The sequence below is a fragment of the Brassica napus genome, chromosome C7 (assembly GCF_020379485.1).
Source record: "Brassica napus cultivar Da-Ae chromosome C7, Da-Ae, whole genome shotgun sequence".
Lineage (NCBI taxonomy): Eukaryota > Viridiplantae > Streptophyta > Magnoliopsida > Brassicales > Brassicaceae > Brassica > Brassica napus.
In genome coordinates, this window is record NC_063450.1 from 23,756,890 (window position 1) to 23,779,863 (window position 22,974).

At 35.6% G+C, this 22,974-nt stretch overlaps 2 protein-coding genes and 1 pseudogene across 3 annotated transcripts; 2 read left to right on the forward strand and 1 right to left on the reverse strand.

Annotated features, from left to right (window-relative positions):
* The first annotated feature begins 11,260 nt into the window (after nucleotides 1–11,260).
* On the forward strand, nucleotides 11,261–12,012 carry BNAC07G12200D (protein SOB FIVE-LIKE 1). Its single transcript, XM_013866329.3, has one exon. The coding sequence runs from the start codon at nucleotides 11,261–11,263 to the stop codon at nucleotides 11,747–11,749; it is 489 nt and encodes a 162-aa protein (XP_013721783.2). The 3' UTR covers nucleotides 11,750–12,012.
* A 2,118-nt stretch (nucleotides 12,013–14,130) lies between these two features.
* Nucleotides 14,131–14,737, forward strand: LOC111207918 (annotated as a pseudogene).
* On the reverse strand, nucleotides 14,650–18,021 carry LOC106425605 (chaperonin 60 subunit beta 4, chloroplastic). Of its 2 annotated transcripts, none has more exons than XM_013866327.3 (13): nucleotides 17,774–18,021; nucleotides 17,567–17,692; nucleotides 17,360–17,497; nucleotides 17,182–17,277; nucleotides 16,827–17,069; nucleotides 16,494–16,728; nucleotides 16,232–16,401; nucleotides 16,059–16,136; nucleotides 15,919–15,990; nucleotides 15,746–15,850; nucleotides 15,577–15,669; nucleotides 15,411–15,503; nucleotides 14,650–15,328 (listed from the first exon to the last, which is right to left on the reverse strand). In XM_013866327.3, the coding sequence occupies exons 1-13, from the start codon at nucleotides 17,930–17,932 to the stop codon at nucleotides 15,113–15,115; spliced, it is 1,824 nt and encodes a 607-aa protein (XP_013721781.1). In that variant the 5' UTR covers nucleotides 17,933–18,021; the 3' UTR covers nucleotides 14,650–15,112. The 2 variants fall into 2 exon arrangements, with proteins under 2 accessions (XP_013721781.1, XP_013721782.1); XM_013866328.3 differs by having other exon boundaries at nucleotides 17,567–17,702; nucleotides 17,774–17,998.
* Between the last annotated feature and the right edge of the window lie 4,953 nt (nucleotides 18,022–22,974).

Consider the following 22,974-nt stretch of genomic DNA (forward strand, 5'->3'; position numbering starts at 1 on the left):
GCACGAATGGTGTGGCTGACGATGAAGAAATGTTTAAGAATCTTACTTAAGACACTGACACGATAATTTCAAACTTCTAAAAACCATATACCTAACTATCTTTTCTTTTATAGTTATCTACTGCAAATACCCTAGTAACAAACTGGACAGAGAATTCTAGTGGGATGGACCAAATGGTGTGAGATGCTTATCCTATATGTAACCAGAACCAGAAGTGCATGGACGCGTCTAATTCAGATTATAAAATAAAAAGTTCTCAAAGGAGACATACACTGATACACGCACTTATATATACAGGTCTGCCCATAATTTTATGAAGTTAATTGTATAGTAATACTAGGATCGTTTAAACCCAGGTTTTTAATTTAAATTTTAGTTTTTAATATATATTTTGCATGTTTATTTTGATATATAAATATCATAATCTATTATAAAAATATAAGTAGCTAGAATATTATAAAACTATTTTCAGTTTTTTTTTTCTGTCTTATGAGTTTCAAATTTTTTAATATTTAAATTTTTTATATTTTTGTTATTGGAAATTATATATAAGGTGATGAGAAAAATAAAAAACAAAATTGATTAAATTTTAGATGTGTGTTTGATTGGTTGGATTGTAGAAATGTTTCATTTCACTTATTTTTTATATTTTTAATTATTCTCTTGGTAATTTAATTGACCCTCCTCTTTAAAACTACAATCCTTTCAAAATATATATTTTTTATTAAAACACCAGTTTAAAAAAGAGAAATTAGTTATGTCTATATAAATATAGTAGCCTTTTCTTGGTTAACGGTTCTTTTTCCAAAGTATATATGCATTTATCTAAAATAGAGAATAATTATGATCTAATCTTTTTTATCATGATTGTTTATTTTAATTTTTTTATCAAAATTATTTATTTTTGATGAAAAAAATTGTTAGATTAACAACTGACTAAAGCTTAATTGAATTATTCTATTTGTTCTTTTGTTCGTTTTTAAATAACTTAAGGTGGACAAAAAAATAATTTAAGGAAATGGTAGATGAGGAGTAACTCAAAACAGACGACATCTGCATGAATTTTGAATATCATGTCGTTACTTTAGACTATCTCTACAACTTTGTGCGCCTGATTCATCCAGTGAGTGGTTGTTAGAAGTAGTCACATAGGTGTCCCTTGAGCAATTGTCTCCACTCTCTACTCGAACGACCTGTTTCTAGCTCCGCCTAAGACTTGCTGGTCTCCTTGTTGTGATCCACGCTTGAACTCTCGTAATATCACCTTCTTTAATCAAAACAGAGAAGCATAGCAGGATCCAATCATTCAAACGGAGCTTTACAGCCAAAGCTACCAGCTTTAAAAATAAAAATAAAAACGTTACCAGCTTTTTTCAGACTTCAACCGCAAACGGACACCTAAACCCTAGCAATGTATCTGATCATAGACTTCTAATATTTTTAACCCTTCTAATAAAAATGATATTGTTATGTACAAACAAACTCTTGCTAGTGTTTATTTTTGGGTTGTGATTGTGTTACTGTGATTATATGTAATTGGCTATTGTGAGGTAAAACTGGGTGTTTGGAGATTTGTATTAATTTGAAAAAAAACAATATTTGACAGGTTGTTTGATGTGCTTTCACTTGGTGTGTGATTTATAATTTTATATTGTGAATGTGTTTTTACCCTGGATCTATCCAAAAGAAACCATTTCATTGCTCTTTACTTCATCTCCATATTATGATTCTCAACGACTTGTCCATCGTCTTTTCCGTGCTTGGTCACTCTGCTTTCACCTCTGAATCCGCATGCATGGCCTTCAATTCTTGCAGAAGACAGTGTCTCATGCACCATTTTCCTTGCTCATGTTGTGTTTTACTCGGTGAGCATTAGAAGTTTGAATCGTTTAATGCATTTCTTAACATGGCCTCCCCCACATTTCTATTATTATTAGAAAAGTTTGTCGCTTGTTAATAATATCTAGCAATGTAATTGTTGGATGAATAAAACAAACGTTTGTCCTTCTCTATTTATTATCCCAAGAAATTCAAATATAGAAAACTCTTGTCTCATCATGTTCGACCTCCACATGTGTGTTTTGATTTGTTGCTGTCTCTTGCGTGCATGATTAAACCATAGGAGAAGTAATCTCAAAGTCAATTTTTTTGGAAAAGTATCATAAAATTGATAATCTAGAAAAGAAAAAGCTTAATATGCATCACCCACAACATCAGATTCTTAGATATAAATAAGTTAATACCATACCTTACCTTCCTCATCATAAGGAAGATAGAAGGATATGAATACTCAGCATAAACACCAACCATGGTTTTATAGAAACCTGCGTATACTACCGAACAAACAGTTATATTGCCAGACACAAATTCTAATTATTAGACCAGTCCTAAAAGAAAAATATTGTCTTCTTCAGTCTCTTTAATGCTAGTTTTTACTTCTTAATCCCAAATATGAATTAACTCAAGTTTACTGCTCGGTTGAAAAACGAAGCACAATGGGTCATAGAACATATTCTTCATCTCGGCTGATCTTCTGAGATTTGGTTCCTCAATCGCTCTCTCTGTCAGCATACAGAACTCTTCACCTATTATGAGAGATTCAACCAACTTAGGATTCACCAATTATAATCCCATATCTCCCATGGTAATAAAGTACAGAGGATATATGCTTTTGTTAGGTCTCCAGAAATACAAAAGCATTTTCTTTAAGAAAAAAAATTATTTTTCTTAAAAACATTCATCCATTTTCAACAACTTAATTAGAAGCAAGCGCTCGGGCCATGTTTGTATATTACCTTTCAAATGCGTTCAGGGTTTGGAAACATCAGTTCGGCTGAAGCATATTGCCCTGAGTCATCACCAGGTTTTTCAATTTGAGAACAACATACCACAGCTTCCAAGGTTCATCCCATGACTTGAGGCGCAATTCTGAAGCTTTCCAACCTGGAACTAACACAACAAAAACAGAATAAACAATCAATAGATTATTCAGTTATAAAACACCTCACCACCCTATTTGATGATGTGAGCATCCTAGAAATGGAGCATTCGACGACATCTATCTATATATATTATTATAAAGTAATGTTTACTCTCTCCTGGTGATGCCAACTATGATTCCAGGTCAGAAAATCAAGTGTTCTCAACGTGACACCTATCCAGTTTTCAAAAACTCACCGTTTCATTAATATGTATACATATGGGTTAAGTTTTGTCTTCGATTAAATGGGCTACATAGTTGATCGTAGACACAAATATTTGGGCCAAAGAATACATCTGATAAAAAATCAAGTAGTATTTTGGAAAAGTCGAATCCTTTCCATCTTCATCTCTCTCGGGGACCTCGCCACTGTGATGTCGATCGATGATCCATGAAATTGCTATGAAGACGAGGGGGCGTAACCGTAGGCTGCATTCAATTAATGTTATTTAGGTTATTTTTAACACCACCTACCCACTTTATCTCATTCAATACACATGCCTAAGAAAACTAAACCTATAAATAAGAGAATTCGATTCTCACAAATTTATCAGTTTTTCCTTCTTAATTATTATAATCCGTAGAAAAACATACCTATCAATTCTGCTCGCCGAATTGAAAGCAGGTTATTTTTCCATGGCTCCTACCGCTATTGAGACAGTTTCCTCAGACGCGGGTGAAGAAAAGCTATAAATAATTAGGTTTTTAGGCATGCGTACACACATGACACACGGTTAAAGAGAACACTTTGGTTCACAAGTTAATTACAAATTACTGTACGAATTATATTAAATAAATTAGTTAGTAACATTTATTTCAAAAATTCTAATCAATTATTTTAATACTGTGGTTAACTTCATTTTGACAAACACCACTGAAGTCAATCCACCATAGTATTTTAAAAGTTTTTTAAAGTATTTTTATTAAATTAAAATAAATATTAAGAGAAACTAAATAATTATAATTTAAAATATTATAATAAATCTACATTATATAATTTCCAAAAGAATAATAAAATAATTAGTTAGAATAATTCTGAAAATTTTATGAAAATAAATACTACTTTTAGTTAAAATAAATTAAACATTTAAAAGAATAGTTATTATTATAAGTTTATTATTCATAAAATCATGTGTTCTTTCTCATTTTATCATAAAAATGACATACCAAACCGTAATGCAATTCCAAACTACGATACTTCAAATAAGTTTATATGTGTTTAGTCTGCATGTAATAATTTTCACATGTTAATGGGTGTTGATCCCAGTGCTGAATATACATGTCCACACACTTAAGATCTCAAATTAGAGCAACCCATTAACCAACAAATTATGGATTACTAACTATAAAGAATATACAATAAGAAAACTCACATACACTTCAAACATAATTCCAACAAACTCTAAAATTATTTGAGACCATAAACGTCAAAATACACCGCTCTTTCAAAAACGAACATAAACTACACACAATGGAAAGATACAGTTATATAATTATATAGATCACATGTAAACCAAATTCCGCGCGTAGCACGGACCGACCCTCAATCATCATAATATAATATGAAATGATTTCTTGGATAAGTCATTGTAACTTAATTACATCATTAATCATAATAAAATAAGTACAAAATGATTTCTTGGATAAGTCATCGTAACGTAATTACATCATTAATCATAATAAAATAAATACTATTATAAGTTCAGACATTTTTTTTGCTGCCATCTCAACAAACAAGAAAAGAAAACATGATACATCATTGTAAATTTTTAAAATTTATAATAAAATTCACATTTTTAACATTTGAATTTTGAACCATATATAGTAACAATACATCAAATGCTCAATAAATAATCTTTATAGCTAACAATACATCATATAGTTATGGTTGTTTGTTATCTTTTTGGTTTAGCCTAAACTTTGGTAATAAAAAAATAAACAAATTGCAGAATTCATTATTTTAAATTTTTTGTTAATGTGAGTTTGAAGAAACACAAAAAAGACAACATGAATATATTTCTCAAATATAATAATACATAAATATATTTTTCAAATATAATAATACATAAATATATAACCTAACATATATTTGTAAATATTAAACAATAACAACTAATATCAAATTTTTATGCTACTTGACTATTTTTCTTAACAAAAGATAAAAACTGGCTTTTTGTTTTCGATTTTTTAAATTATATAATTTCAGAAGAAATGTATTTAAAATCCATTAAATTCAAGAAAAGCAAATATTGTTAACAAAGTAGAATATTTATATTTTAGTGAATTGTTTAAATATAGTAACAAATGCATAATTACAAAAACAAAAGAAATAGTAAAATTTGTAGTAAAAAATATTGAAAATTATAATAAAATAAACTAAAATTTTCATTAAAATTTAAAATATGTTTGTATTGTTTTGCTCATTTGCTTACCCGTGCTTCCGGTCCTAGTTCTGAGATAAACATCTGAGGGAGAGGTCATCAGAGGTGGCGTAGTTACCGAGCAAATCAATACTTGTCCTCCAATAATTAAAAAAAAAAAACAAAAGCGCCTGGGAAGAAAATTTAGTAATGAAAAACGAATAAATGGATCTCCAGTAAACGAAACACTAGATTTTGATCCGCGCTTAGAAAGCGCGGATTTGTTTGTTTTTCATTTATTAATCGAAAACTGATTTATAAATTACCATTATTTTTCATTTCGAACCATAACAATTGAGTTTTTAGGTTTTTATCATTTGTTTTTTTTCTCTTCAAAATATGGTATTTGTTCGAAATATGGTAGCTGTTCTATAATAATGTTTGAGTTTTAAAATTTGTTTTCATATCTGACCTAGATTCATGTTTGAACCTATAGACCCGATACATTGTATATAATCCTGTTCGGATTTAATGAAAAATTTGTTAATTAAAAATCCGATATAACCCGGTAAAAACCTAAAAACTCACTATTAACCCGCGATCTGATACTATTGATCCGATAACAAAATATCTTATAGTACTTTTTTAAAAAATTGATTAAATTACTCATATATTTATTAATATTACATAAATTAGTGATTCCTTAGAATTTGATAAAATTTTATCATGTTATCTAAATAAAAAATGATAATATAAAATAACTTATTGATATGACAATATTAGTTTATTTTCGTTATTAATAACCTATTATAAGTTTGTGTTTGTATTTTAGATTTAAAAATTTATTTTAAGATAGTTTTAAAAATATTCTTGAACACTCGTAATTGCCATATTAATATTATGTATAAAATGACATTATACACTGAAAAATGATATTCAAATATGTATATGATATATGGTGTAGGATATACGATTTTGGTTTGTATTGAAAATATGTATAATATTCAAATGATCTATTTTGAATATTGATACGTATATTTAAGAAAATAATATTTTCATGTTTCTTAATTCATTTATTGTTCATAATATATTTATACTTATATTAAATTTAAAATTAATATATATTTTAAATATATATATAGGCCTATTATTTAGAGATCCATTTAGGTGTATCTGTAGGCCCAAAACCAAAAGACTTAAATGCCATTAATGAATTTTATTAATTCTTTGTAAAAATAAGGGTATTTTTGAGAAAACTGCAATTTTTATTAAGGATATAATTTGAGAATGATCATCTTTTAATGGTATTGATAAGGTGTATAATCAACACATGAAGAACGCAAGACAGAAAAAACAAACAAAAGAATAATCATCTACCCAATATTTTAAGATTCTGGCAGCGGAGTTACCTGAGAGTCGAGGAAGAACATGTCAACCAACCCCAGTAACTCGCCGCGCTTCACATCTCTGGCTTCTCAGAACCTAAGGAGGCGGACCTCGACGGTGGAAGTACAATGGTCGATCTTCAAATCGGAAAAGAGGACAGAAGAATTAGCCATTTTGGAAGATAGATCTCTTAGAAAGCTAATGAATGAGAGAAAGGAAATGATGATCTTAGCGGTGCAGAACAGACCTTTTTATAGCTTAAGATTGTGATGAAGGCAGTAAATGGGAAATCATTGAAGATTATATCGACAATAGTTGATGCCTGCGTTGAAGATGACTCTTCGTTTGAGCTAACCACAAAACGTCTCCAGTTTCGCTCGTTGGGGAAGACGCACAGAATCATAGCCTAGGGTTTCGTTGTGATGTTACATTGCGACGGCGGAGACTCGTATAACCTGGACCGAGATACATAAACAAACCATTAGAGTGAAATCACTTTTCCAAGCTCATATCGTAAGCCCACTTAAAAACGTTTAACTCAAAAATATAAGCCACGTGTCACGTCCTCATAGACCTATTTATCTGGGTGGCGAGTTAATGTGTTCTTTATAATAATAAGATCAGTCAATGTTTTTTTTTTTTTTTTTTTTTACGTCGAACGGCCATTCTATTACTCAAGCTTGAGGTGGTCTGGGTAATCAGACCGGAATAGAACAACCAATGAAAAGTAACTCTCTCTACGAAAGGTCCTAGCAGTCTTAGCTAAAAAGTCCGAAAACTGATTGCGCACTCGCGGAACATGGGTGATTTTGAAATCTGGAAAGCAAATCTGCAGCGTCTCTATCTTCTCCAATTCTATCACAAATCTTGGCCACTTCTGGGGTTCCTTTACCATTGCAATCAGCTCCTTACAGTCTGTTCCAAAGCTCTGACATGGCGAATGTTGAAGCATATTCTCCATCGCCCAGCGCAGTGCTTCTACCTCAGAATGTAATGCTGATTCACATCGAGTGATGTTCCGTGTACCCATAAGTTGTATGTTCTCCCCACTATCCATCCAAGCCCATCCACATCCACTAAAGCGATCAAAAGCTGTCCACGATCCATCCAGGAGGCAAATATTATCCAAGCTTAAGACTTGGTTTTCCTCACCATTGTTGACTTGCACTACCGATGGTATCATCTCGTTTGCACTGAACCAGGCTTGACATTCGCTTTCTGCATATCGGACTAGTTCCAAAGGATCTCTGTCTATTCCCCTGAAGAGTTTATCATTGCGAGCCTTCCAAATATACCATATTATCCAGGGATAAGGATCCCTGTCTTGATCTAGTTCTATGATATTCTTCTTCCTCCAGAATATATAGTCCATGTTTGTATAGACGCTTGACACTGGGAATGTGCCTGGATCTGTAGGAGTTGCCGATAAGGACCATGCTTGCAGAGCAGGAGGGCATTCAAATATAGCATGAGTTACAGATTCCTCTGCTTCCCTACACCTTGCGCAGTAATTATCACACCTCATATTCCTCCTTACTAGATTTCTTGTTACTGCCACCTGACCCGTTATCAGTTGCCATATAAGATGACACATCTTTCTAGGCGCTTTCAACTTCCAAGCAAAGGCTTGAAGTTTAGTGATACTTGGTTCCAGTATCTCCTTTTCCTCATATGGCTTCAACAAATTCTGAGCAACCCAGTATCCACACTTAACTGTGTATTGATCATTTCTCGTGTACTCCCAGCAGAAAGTATCGTGGCGATGAGTAGAGCTTATGGTCATACTGCGAATGAGTGGTATATCACCAGGATGGACATAGTCCTCTAATACCCCTTCGTCCCATTCCTTTGATTCCTGATTAATGAGATCACTAACTCTCATGTTCGGGTTCATCATAGGCGCTACAGGTATAGCTGGTCTAGCAGGTCTCGTTGGGATCCATGGATCCTCCCACACCCTAACTTCATAGCCAGAATGAATCTTCTGTCTGATCCCCAGGAGTAATAGTTTCCGTGCGGCGGAGATGCTTGTCCACACATATGATGGACTACTTGTAGAGACTGCTCGCAATGGCGAGGTCATCCTATAATATCTGCCCTTCAAGACTCTGGCAACAAGTGAATCAGGGTACTGGACCAATCTCCATAATTGTTTGGCCAGTAACGCTAAATTGAACTCATGAATCAATCTGAACCCAATCCCTCCCTCTTTTTTTGGTAGACAAACATTTTCCCATTTCGCCCAGTGTATGCCTCTTTTTGGCGGATTCGAACTCCACCAAAATTGTGCAATGGCACTAGCGAGGTTCTCACAAATCTCCAATGAGAGCAAAAACGTCGACATAACGTATGTCGGGAGAGCCTTGAAAATTATAAACAAGTCACAATAGTCAATCATAATTTTATTAATATCATTTGTTCATATAAAATTTCATATCTAAAATTAATTCTCATTTAATAATACACTTACTCATTATATTTATTAGCAAAAAAAGTTATAATCAATCCTAACAGTTCTTATAAATATTACTTATCAACATAACTATAAATTATATTTACATATAAATATTAACAAAAAAATTAATGTGAAACAATAAAATAAAGTATGCTCCCTTAAAATATAGAGAATATATGACATAGTTGCTTGAATGGTTTTGTCTTATGGACCGGTCTTGAACATGGTATATAGTAATATAGATTGTGAAGCATGAAATGATCATAAAATTTATACACATTTTGTGAGTGATGAAGAGGGGACAGACAAATCAAGATTTTGGTGCTAAAGGACACATGCCCTTTTTCATAGCATTTCACAAACACAAGATAAATGATATTATTCAACCAATCTATCAAAAGTTTTTAGCTAATTCATTCTGTTTCTTCTAGTGATTAAGTTACCAACAACAAAATGAATCTTTGATCCTAAACTCACCACTTGTTATCAATTGATTTAGAGATATAACACCATAAACTTCACAACTAGTCCAACATGCACTAAAGAGCCAATCCACAGAGTGTCCCGTCCTTTTTCACACCGACTTGCCAACCAAAGTTAACAATTAGTTCAAGCCAGTGGCTGATGATGATGCTTTCAGAATCTGTGACACATCAATACTTGAAACCTATAAATAAATGAATGGTGACAATAATAGCGACGTACAATGACATTCCACTGTCACACACGTAGGGCAATTGATAGAAAGAGACCCACATGAGAAAATCCAATGAGTCCAACTCCAGTTTTTCAGACATTACCGATTAGTACAAACTGTAACAAATCCTAACACATATCTCTCCAAGTTCGTTAGACCCACTGTAGTACTACCCCTTTCAGAATTGTTTCTTAAAGAAAGCAAACTGTTTTAAAGCCCAAAGCTAAATAACTTTCTTTATCTTTACTTAAAAATGAATCAAAGTCAAAACAAACGACCCTTTAGTATTATGGACAATCTCATCACACACTTGAATTTGCTAGCAGTCATCAAGATGGCCTCCATTGAAGAACATGTTAAGGTGATGACGCCAGAGAAACAGGAAACGCAATGAAGGCAATTTATATTCAAGCAACCCCTTTGTAATATGGACTCGATAAGTATGGACTCCGTAAGTATTTTATGTGACAGTTGTTATACTCCTTTTAGTTCTGTCCTTATCTTAAGAGGAAAATAAAATGACAACTAAAATCCAGTTGGGTTTCACCTTTCATTGAATTAATTGAGACAGGAAGAAAAGGCTGCAACAGTTTTAAAGATAGTAAGAGGATTGGAGGAGGAAGAAGAGTATTAAAGGAATGAAGAAGAGAAACAGCTCTTAACCTACTTAAGTAAATGCCTTCTTTTATTCCTTCTTGCTGTTGAGGTGGGTCTCTTCTGCTTTCCACCTCGAAAGCTGATCTTTAATATTTAAGATAGCATGTGATACATAGGAGATAAGAAAGAGTACAGAGAAGTTAAAACTTACTCGAGTCATATGAATATTATCAATTAAGAAGAGGCACATAAAGATAAGTTCAACTTATGAGCTCACTAATGACAAGCTCAGAAGGATGATTCTTATTTCGTGGATATTGATGTGTCCTGACTCTAGACTAGATTACAGGTTGTTAGTAACCAATATATTTGTTTAAGGAAAAGTTTAGATAAATATAAATATTATAGAAAAAGAAGAGGATAGGCTTTTAATTCTATATGTGAGAGTACTTTATATTGAAGAAGGCACTAACCTTCCTTGGTTGACATATATCTGCAATGGCTTTGTTTGGTAGTGCTTCAATTGAGTGAAAACAATGGTGCTAGGGGTTGCCATGTGGGTGAAACTTACTTCTTCTCTTCAATTATATGAGGCTTCTAATAGGCTCCGGCTTTTCTTGATACTTGGAAAAAAAAACTTCTATTTATTGATGATGGAAGAGCAAAACCAAAGAGAGACAGAGACACAGAGCCTAAATCAGAGAGTAAAGTGGTGAAGTGGATCGAAACAAACAAGGTATGTAACTAGACAAATCTAGTTATCTTTTGTGTGTGTGTGCGCATATATGCTAACATTGAAAACTTGGTTTGTTTTCTTCTTTACGTTGATCAAAGCCATGGAGTCCCCTAGGAACCATGGAGCCTCTGAGGAGGAGGAATACAGCAGTTGTGAGTCAGGGTGGACTATGTACATAGGAGACGCCTTCCAAGGAAATGGCCATTCTACTGTTGTTGTTGATGATGATGGTGATGATGATGATGAGTACTCACATGTAAAAGATGTCGATGATGGTTACGAGAATAATGATGGTGGTAAAGAGAGTGATGACTCGATGGCCTCTGATGCATCTTCAGGGCCTAGCAATCAGATTTCAAACAACATCAACAAACATGCAGCTAGGAAGAATGGTTCTAAACAAGTCTGCATTCAAAAACGCCAACCTACAGAGAAAACATTAAGCAATGAAGGAGAAAAATCTGAGGTCAAAGCTAGAACAAGAACAAGTGCAGCTAGCCGTGCCCAGAGTAGAGGCAAGGTGAGCAAAACCAAATGATGATACTCACGAGAAGAACATATGGTGGTTCTCATAGAATCCAAATCCTGTAATGAAGAGAGAGATGTTTAAGGTCCCTTACCAGTCCTGTTGTTTGCCTTTAATAAGCCATGTGTGTAGGTAGTTGCTTTGTTTTCATTTGCCGGAATATGTTTTTTTTGTAGATGCTGTCCCAAATAAGTTATCTGCACGGTTCTCCGTTCAACCCTGTTAATGTTATACCATATGTACCATGTTCTTCACATACATATCTTCATCTTCAACACATGAGCCATCAAGAGGAGAACAAACATTTCCTGATTAATTCACAATAAAAACCACTTGATAACCAATCTATACCATTGAAAAGCACACACTATTTATGAAATAGAAACTAATCATCCTTTACGGAGAAAAAAAGTGATAATGGAATATGAGTATGACAAAGAGGTTGATGTCAAAACAGGCGTTTCTAAGGTTACCAATATTGTTTCTATGATGTGTGGCTCAAGTACCTAACAGCAGAGCTTTGCTTGCTAACAAAAAATGTCCTGCTACTTTCAAGAGCTTCACATGATTCTTCTACAAAACAACAAAACGTAATCATTCAAAATATGTCACTTTCGGTTACTATAAACTGTTTGTAAGCACATTTTAAAGAAACTATTGGCATATCAGGAAATAAGTTATTAGAAAAGATCAGAAACGATCCTGTTGTCATTTCTTTCCCACGTTGTCAACACAGTAGAACCACACCCATCAGAGAAAGTTAAAACAAACATGACATATATTAATTGCATTTATAGTAGCTAAAGAAACAGTTTGCTGGAAAGCTATAGTTAGAGATGTAACATATAAACTAAAAGATAGAGACAAGTCCTTGCTTGACCAATTCAACTGACAGCTATACCAAAATTTGCTGTTACAAGATGCGATCTGTTCCATGGAAAATGAATTAGCTGGTATACATATATCATTGAGCTCTAGATAAATCATTGCAAAAGTATTTAACCTTAATGAGGCACACAGTTAATGGGAACAGAAAAAAACAAAAGAGACTCTAGCTGGCAACTTTCCAGAAGAGGAAGACCCTCACGTTTGATGTTATTCTCAGGTCGCTTTCGGACTTTTGTATAATCTACAGTTCATGATAAATGCACGTAGGAGAAGTATACAGATAGATGAAAATGAAAGATGGGCAGTCCCAACCTAATTACGTGACCCACAAAACGTAAGATACATGAGAGAATATTGCTTGGTGAAAGCATACACCACTAAACTTGGTCTACGAAGATTGAAGGACCAGATTGGCTCAACGAGTAAAGGCGAAGAACGAAGCATTTGTGGCAACAGTAGCATGTGCACGTTCCATTCCTAGTTGACAATGACACCAAGAAAGATTAATAAAAGCATTTGGACAACCAAAGAGAATACAACAGTGTCTTGGTACACCAAACAACCACCAATTATATTTGCTTTGCCAAACAGTACCTAGGCCTAACAGTACTATTACAAAACAAAACAAAGTTCAAAAGCTTTCTGTAAAAAAAGTAATGTTTTCAAGTAACCAGGTCAATAACTGATATGGGGTTTCCAGGATCAGAAGAGAAACTGTATGAAATCCAACCAGCACATCAACCCTAAGAGCATTTCCAACTCCCCTCAGTCACATCATTATAATGATTCAAAAACAAAGTTGTCAGGATAGAGAATACTTTTTTCCCAGTCCTAGCCTCTCTCGTTATAAAATTTGAATGTTACATTTGATTTGCCTCATTAATAGGCTCAAGATCAAGTTTCCAGAAATGTAATTTCTAACCACTTAGAAAGTTAAAAGAAAGTTCTGAAAATCACCAAAGCATCATGAGACCTGGAAGAAGACTTGAGCGATTGTAGATCGGTTCTGCAGTTTGGACATGTTTCTTGGGGTCTACCAACAGAAAGAACACTAGGGAGTTCAAAGATACAGAGGAAGTGGTGTTTAGCTGAAGTTGAAGTTAACCAAAAGCAAAACATAAAAAATTCCCAGCTGGTTATTAGCTGTAGAGCTGAACAAGCAGTAGTCGTAACAATGGCACTGAAGATGTGCGCATGTTCGAGAGTTAGAAGAAGCTGCAACGCATCAGAAGTCGGAATATGCCGCAAATGTACCTTTTTAGTTTCAGTTGATGTACAAATAATTGAGGAAAACAGCATAAAATAAACATAACTCTGACCAAAAGTACCAAATGACAATGGTACATTTAACATAACTGTTACCAAAAGTAGATACTATTATAGGAATGCCCTCATCAACTACCAAACGACAATGGTCTCTGACAACCACCACGAGAGTTTCTTCGTACTGATTTTAATCCGATTTTATTTTTTTATTTACTCAAAACAGAACAAAAAGAGTAAAAGCTACGTAATACACAGCCACACACTCTTTATCCCCCAAAAGACAAATCATTACTTCAACTCTTGTTTGGTCTGTTTTTTTTTTTTTTTTTTGAAATCTAGCGAAAAAGAAAAGCCGACATTTTGATAAGAACCGGTTGTCTAAAAAAAATGCTTCTCGGAGGCACAATCTCCCTCCACTCCTCCGGCTTCCCTAAGGTTATAAGGTCCACCTTAAACCCTCAAACGCAGTACCCACAGTCATCACCGCAAGCTGCGTTTTCAGCGGCAATACGACGACAGCTGGCGAGCTACTCAATCACCAACGAGGATCAGCTAACGTCTGTCTTCGGTCGCGTTGGCGAGAGAGAGGGGAGACGGCTTGTTCAACGCAATCATATGAGACGTGGTGGTTGATGGAGAGGCTGATCGAGGATCTGCAGATGAAAGGGATCTGTAACATTGCTCTGTGTTCGGATCCCCGGATTCTCGGGTTACCCGGATGGGATCCGAGGAATGGTGTTCATACGTAAACAGAAAAATCAAGAAATGAACAAACTTTTTAGCTTAAATAGATTACAATTGTCTCTTGTTTTACAACTAAATCAATGAGAAGCTCCTTCGTCTCTCCCTCAAAGATTCAATCTTTGTTTGAAAAAGATTCGCTTTTTTGATGGTCAAGAAGTAGCTTTGACATGGTGGAAGAAGGCCACGGAACAAAGGACGGCGGCGATGAGAGCGAAGAATCCTAATCCGATCATCAGAGAGATTCCGGCGATGATTAGATCCATCGCTGTCTGCACGCTTATCCACATCATTCTCTTAAAAATTCTCCGTTACGACAAGATCTCGTGTTTAGTGATAACAAGAAGAAGAAGAAGCTTCTAGCTTGGACACGTTTACTAGGTGAACAAAGATTAGCGCAGTTTCAGAAAACATGAAACGTAACCTTCTCATGTTATTTGGTCGTTTATACATTATTTTATTCTAAAAGTAGATGGTGTCCTACTTCCTTGGAAAGTGGTTTCGAGTTCTGGGCATAATTTGAGGGAATCTTGGCAAGTTTCTGTCAGGGAACATGGAGGATGCAGCTGGAGAAGTAGGCAATGGTGGGTTAATCATTGGCCTCGGTTTGTTTTCTTTAATCTCAACCACAACAGCGTCTGACGTCAGAAACGTATTAGCCACTGATGCAGCGTGTTCCAAGCAACATCTCACAACCTGCGTGTTTCAATATATATATATATATGACAAAACGGTTTAAATGAGAAGCTGGAACAAGACATCATCAAAGGGAATTTACCTTGGTCGGATCGATGATACCAGCCAACATCAGATCTTCGTATTGATTCTTTGCAGCGTTGTAACCGTACATCATGTTTTCGTTCAATAATACCTGTAGATTTCAGAGTTAAGTTCCATTACAAGTTAGGTCTGGTTCTACCTAGAGAGATGACGTTATCAAATACCTTTTCTATGACAATATTGCCATTTGTGCCTGCGTTTTTGGCTATAAGTCTTATAGGGTAGCTCAATGCTTTCTTGAATATTTCAGCTCCAATCTTGCATATTCAAGAAAAAAGATTAAGCATGCTTTAAGAAGTCTAAATACTATGTTCCACTTTTAAAACTGAGTACCTTCTGTTCTGTGTTGTCTAGGGTGTCTTTAATGCTGTCTACTTTAGCAGCCAGTCTCAGGAGAGCACAGCCACCACCAACTACAATCCCTTCTTCAATTGCTGACTAAAATTCTGAGAGAGATCAGATTTCTTTGCACTGACAATTTCTGGAATCATATGTTTTGACTCTACCTTAGTTGCATTCAGGGCATCTTCAACCTTTAGCTGTTTATCCTTCAACTCAACTTGCGTCTGTGCACCTACCTAAGGCCTTTGAAAGTTAGTTCATGACAATCAGACTATTTTCAGTATCAATGGGTTTATAAAGTCACCTGGATTGATGCAATTCCACCAGATAATCTGGCTATCCTTTCATTGAGGATCTTCTTCTGAAAATTTTCCTCAGTGTTCTGAATTACACATTATGATCAAATGAAAACACATGAGCCTCAAATATGATGTCTTGGTTAATGAAACGAGAAAAGACTATTGATAATAGAAGGACCTGGACAAGTTTTTTAATCTGAGAAACCCTTTCCTCAACTGCTTTCTGAGTGTCCCCATTAGTAACAATCAGTGTTGAGTCCTTAGTTACAAGAACCCTTTTTGCTGTTCCTAAAACTTCTTTTCCTGCCTTCTCTAAGCTCAACCCCATCTCATCTCTGATCACAGTAGCTACACAGAGAGAACAACCCCAGTGATCCAAGTACTAAGAACAAGAAAAAAATATACACTCAAAAAGGCAAAAGTGTTATATGACTGACTACCTCCAGTTAAGATAGCAAGATCATCCAAGCAATGGCTCTTCCGCTCTCCAAACGAAGGAGCTTTAATAGCTGCCGCCTTCAGGTTACCTTTTAGTTTGTTCCTAATAACAGGAGCAAGAGCGTCTTGCTCTATCTCCTCAGCAACTATAAGAACTGGAAACTCCTCTTTAACAGCAGAGTCAAGTATCTTGAACATATCTTTTGGATTTGTTATTTTCTTATCAACCAAGAGCAGCTACAACACAAAAAACAAGACATGTATCTACATATACTCTTAGCCACCACTTCCAAGACAAAGGGTAAAAACAAATGATGAGGTCTTAGTTTTCTAACCTTGCAATCATGGAACTCAACTTCTCTCTTCCTTCGATCAGTAACAAAGTAAGGAGATAAGTAACCACGATTAAACTGCATTCCTTCCACAACCTCAAGATTGTTCACTAGGTATTTGCCTTTCTCTATCGTAACTACACCACTCCTTCCTACTTGCTGAAAAGCATTTGCAATCATGTTCCCTACTTCGTAGTCGTTCCCTGCGCTAACTGCTGCAACATCAGCAAGCTCATGATCCTCAATCTGCAAACACAGAGGTCCAGAGTTTACTCTATCAATGGCTAGCTAGCTAATTAACTAACTCCATTTTCATGAGTACTCTCTCAAGGGTGTGTCAAAAGCATAGATCTTTCACCTCTCTGGACATAGACTTGAGCTCTAAAACAAGAGCTTTTGCAGTTTTATCAATACCACGAGCAACTTGGATTGGATTTATCCCAGCAGAAACCACCTGAAGAGAAGGCATGATGGTTCAAAAGTAGAAGCACATGTAATCAGGCATTATCCAGTTTGGTCATAATGGGATTATGTACCTTAATACCTTCAGTGATAAGGCCATGAGCAAGCACTATAGATGTAGTGGAACCATCACCAGCAAGGTCATTAGTCTTAGCACCTGCTTGCCTCACAAGTTTCACTCCAACATTCTCCAACGGATCCTCTAATTCAATCTACACCGCACAATATAAGCGTATGTGGCTATAAAAAAAGATAAAAAAGCAAATAGAACAATGAGTTACCTCTTTGAGAACAGTTTCACCGTCATTGACGATCTTGGGAGGTCCATACTTGTTCTGCAACACCACGTTTCGTCCCTTTGGACCCAATGTAACGCCTAATAGCTTTGCTACCATATCTGCACCTGCCTGCACCAAACTTCACCACCATTTTCCCCCATAAGAAAAACAAAGTTCTCGACGAATCACTCACATAAAAGGAAAGTAAACCTTGAGTTTCTTGGTGACAGAGCCATCACGGTTGAAGTGGACCTCTTTTGCGGCGGCTCTTGCTCTAAGAACGAAACGAGAAGACGAAGAGTGCAAAAGAGAAGACTTTTCGCGAAAATTTCGATCAGCGAGAGGTAATGCAGAGAGTGAGGAAGCCATTGCTGTAAATGACTACAAGAAGAAGAAGAAGAAGAAGCTATCAGTAGCTTCTGTGCGGAAGAAAGATATAAGGTGAGAAAAAGATTTCATTATATCTCCTCTTCTCTTCCTTATATTTGTCGTTGGGCCGAGTCTTATGTGTCAAATATTGTTGGGCCGAGCCTAATATTTAAACAGCCTTGTCTCTATTTGAAATTAGCATTTGCAAAGCATTGGCATGAAGAGTATCACTGTACTATCTTCATGTATCTACAAATCTCAGACTCCAACGAACTCAAAGCTCAAATACTTGAGAGGAGGGACTTCGAAGAGAAAACACAGTAAGGTATGTAATATATAATCCACATGAATTTTGATTTCAGAGGATATTTATATTCTCATCATCATGCTCTGCTTCCTTCCTATACAAGTAAACACAACCCTAAAATTCAACCCTTTTCTCTTGCACCACCTAATTAAAATCATCCACAGAACTGATAACAAAGAATATATTGCACCACCCGAGTACCTTTTCACGTTATGTTCCTTAGCATCTATATATACTACTATCTGAGGACAAAACCACTAGATTAATAAACTTTGAAATACTATCCTAATCATATGTACGTAGTAAACACCCCAACATCGACCAATGATATTAAACTAATCAGAAAAACTGCTGAGAATGATTTTGTTGATGCTAGTCGCGACTGTGTGCGTTAGATCATTCATCATGGAAGCGTTTTATGAGAAGACATCAATAACAACCGGTTAGGTTAACACTTAACAGAGAGAGGAGAGAGAAGTGAAATTCTCTCTTTAGTCTCTCCCTCCCCAAATCGAAAACCCTAAGCCGCCGCCTCGCTTTCTTCACGCTCAGGCGACCGATGGTACCTCCCGTCGTCGGTCTCCCTCTCCCCTGTCAACCTGTTATTGTTCATCCCCTTCACCCTCTGCTATTTTTTCCTTGTTTGGTATGTCTGGGTCCGATGGAGTCTTTTCCGCAGGAACTAGCTGGAATCAAAGGGTCTTTATTTCTTCTGGACCACCAGCTGAGGCGGGATAGGTCGGTGATAGCTATGAGAGCCCTGGATTTGCTTCTAGTCGCTGATTGCGCTTGGATCTGGGTCAGATCTAAGATCCGAGATCCGCCAGAAGCTTCGACGAGTCGTGCCGTCTCGCTTCTGCTCCGCCGTCTCGCCCCGGCCGGTCTATTCTAGCGGGCAGTTTCCAGGGTCTGCGTAGAGCTCCTCCTCTCTCTGAGTGAAGGGTGGTTGTGCGGCGCACCACCGAGGACATTTTTTCTTTAGCTCGAATGACGACTCCCATGGTCTATCTCAGTGAAAGGTGGGCTTCTCTCATCGTCTACTACTAGGGTATTGAAGACAACCCTTGGTGTTGACGTCTCCTGCGGAAAAAGTGAAGCTCTCTTTTGCCATCAGATCACCTGCTTTAAGGAGTACCGTGCTCCTTCAGTGCTTCATTTCCCGTTCCAAAGCTCCCAGCAGATAGCTGATATGTAACTTGCTCTCTCCGCCGCATCTTCTGTGTCGCATAGCGGATTGAGGGGTTAAACTACCGTCTGCGCTTGAACATCTTCATCTTCAGCAGTGGGAGTTTAGTCTTACATTCTGGCTTTCGTCTGTGTTAACTTGGGCTTTGCTTTGTCGACGTCCTCCTCCAGCGGAGTTTTGGGGCGTGAGCTAGGCGCTTCCGTAGATGTCTGCTATGAGCCACTTCGGTGAAGCTCGATCAAACTCGCCTTCAGGTTATTCTCTTGATCGCTGCTTCAAACCAGTAGATTAAAAAGTGCTTTGGTATGAGAGCTCAATATGGTTGTCTTTGTGCTACAATGTAATATTAACTTCAAGGTAGCCATTGTTGGTTGTTTGATGTTAATGTTTTAGGTTCTTTGGGGTTTTTTAAAACTTTTTGCGGTCCCTAAAACCTGATCGGCTGGAAATCATATCTTGGTTTCAATCACTTGCTCCGAACCTTCATTAAGTTCTTAATGATATTTACAATTTACCATTAGGTTAAACTTAACAAGTAAAAACAGGGTTGTTTCTTTTAATACTCGGCCCATAAATATTTTACCACTCCCAACTTTAATATTTTAATTTCCTAAGCTTTATCATTTGACATTGTCAACCCCGGCCCCACACGGTAAAATGGTGTTAATACTTGTAGAAGGTTTAAATGAACTTTAATCATATGTACTAGGATGAGATCCAAATATAATATGTATATAATTCCAATGTAGAAGAAACAATGGCTAGCTTGGACTCAAAGAGATTACGTTAATCAGTCATCATATAAATAAGAGATTTGGGGTTCCAATAGCTTGATTATAGTAGTTTTAAATTATACCAAATCATTTTAGTATAATTTCATCATATATTCTAAAATACAGAAGAAATAGTTATACTATAGATGAAATTCCAATGTAGAAGATTTTGAATCAGTCACCGAATAATCAAATATATTTTTGCACTCTGCTTTGTCCAATCCCCTATATATTAATCCCGGAGCATTACAACAAATTTTCGTAGCCACGTGTCATCACGAAAATGATTCTTAGAATTATTAGAAAAATAAGTTGGTCCATATAAATATATACTATGAATATTTGTTTTTCCTTAAATAAAAGCTACGGAATTGTCTAATATTGTTAACATATATATGATAATTAACGATTATAAATAATACATATTTGATAACAATTTTTCTAACCTCTTTTTTTTTTTAATTTTATACTATTAAAAAAAATTAAACAATCACATTAAACATATAATAAAAAAATTAGATTTTTTTCCTATATGTTATATTTTGAATTTTAAAAAACGACTATAAATTACTAAAATGGTAAAAGTCCCACACTGAAAATTTTGTGATCAATGGTTTAACTTTTTTTGGGTCAAGCAAGATACAAATGATCATATATCGTAGGGGTGGGCGTTCGGATACACGTTCGGATTCATATCGAGTATTTCAGTATGAAGGTATAGAAATACCCGAACATGTATTTTATACTTCGAGTATAAACACTAACCTGTTCGGGTATTTCTATACTTCGAGTCGGGTTCGGGTATTTTATGTTCGGATTCAGATATTTTGGGTCGGATTCATATATTTAAATTTTGAAGAAAAAAAATCAATTATTCATTGTTTAAGTTTTTTTTTGTATTTAAAATATATTTTAACTTAACTGGTTTTCTAATTTTTAAAAGATTTAACTATTAATATGTTTGGAGATAAAACTTTAAAAATAGAAAGACACTGATTTAGTTGTTGTTTTGAAATTATATATGCAATTTTTGTTAATGCAAGAAACAAGAGCTTGATATATATTTTAAGTGAGTAGAAAATGATTTTATCCATAGTTATATGTATATTATCTAATTTTGAGCAATAAACATCATTAGTATAAATATTTTGAATAAAATGAAAAGAAAACTAGAAATATAGGGTTAAATATACTTATGTGGGGTTATCTTCGGATATCCATTCGGGTTTGGATATTACCTGTTCAGATTCAGATATTACCCGAACTGGTGAAATAAGTAATTTGTTTTGTTGTTCTAGAATTATATTATTTTTAAACCGAGCTGGTGAATATATACTCACTACAAGAAAACAGCGATATTCTGACGGACATTCCGACGGAAAATGAAATCCTCGGAATATACCGAGGAATTTCCAAGGAAATTCCGAGGAAACACAAAATTGGGTTTCCTCGGAATTTCCTCGGAATATACCGACGGAATTCCGAGGAAACTACAGTCTGTCGGAATATTCCGAGGAAATTCCGAGGAAAACTGTGTTCCTCGGAAAAAACCGATGAATTCCGAGGAAATATTATAGCCGTTGGAGAGCCGTTGGGGGATTTTACAAAATTCCGAGGAAATTCCGACGAACTAGTTTTGTCCGTCGGGATTCCGTCGGAATTTCCTCGGTATGTCGGCAGGATTTAAACTATAAATACAAGCACTCCTCTTCCTCTTCATTCACTTCATATCTTCATCCTCCCTCTTACTCTATTTACACACGAATTTGATTCATAAAAAATATGTCTTCTTCAAATTATTTTCGTTCTTGGATCGATCGACCTCATTTGGATCCGAACACGAGATTGCTTACGGAAGAATACCAACGAGGTATAACCGAATTCATGGGGTTAGTTCACCGACAACCGGAAGCAAAAACAGGTATGTTAAGATGTCCTTGCTCTAATTGTAAAAATAGAAAGGTTATTAAAGAGTGGGATGTTTGGACTCATCTATATTTGAGTGGGTTTACACGAAGTTACAAAATTTGGTATCATCATGGGGAAACTGATTATGAACATGGTAGTACTAGTGAACCTCAGCCAGCGGTTAGATTAGAAGAACCAATTAGAACGGATGTAGATTATGGTGTAGGTACTGAGCAGATGGTAAATGATCATTTTAGAGGGGAAGATTTACCCAATGCAGAAGCTAGGAGATTTTATGATATGTTGGATGCTGGAAAGCAACCATTGTACGAAGGTTGCAGAGATGGTCATTCAGCTTTATCATCTGCTACAAGATTGATGGGCATTAAAACAGATTATAATTTGGCTGAAGACTGTGTGGATGCGATTGCTGATTTTGTAAAAGGTATTCTACCCGAGGATAATGTAGCTCCTGGTTCATACTACGAGGTTCAGAAACTCGTAGCTGGTCTTGGTTTATCGTATCAGGTAATAGATGTATGCAGCGACAACTGCATGATTTATTGGAGGGCGGATGAACAGCGGGTTACATGCAAATTTTGTGGAAAGCCTCGTTATAAAGATACGAGTGGAAGAGTTCCAGTGCCATATAAAAGGATGTGGTATTTACCTTTGACGGAAAGGTTGCAGAGGTTGTATCTGTCTGAACGCACAGCGCAACCAATGAGATGGCATGCGGAGCACTCAACAGATGGTGAGATCAGACATCCTTCAGATGCAAAAGCGTGGAAGCATTTCCAATCAAAGTATCCCGACTTTGCGTATGAGAGAAGAAATGTCTACCTTGGATTATGTACTGATGGTTTCA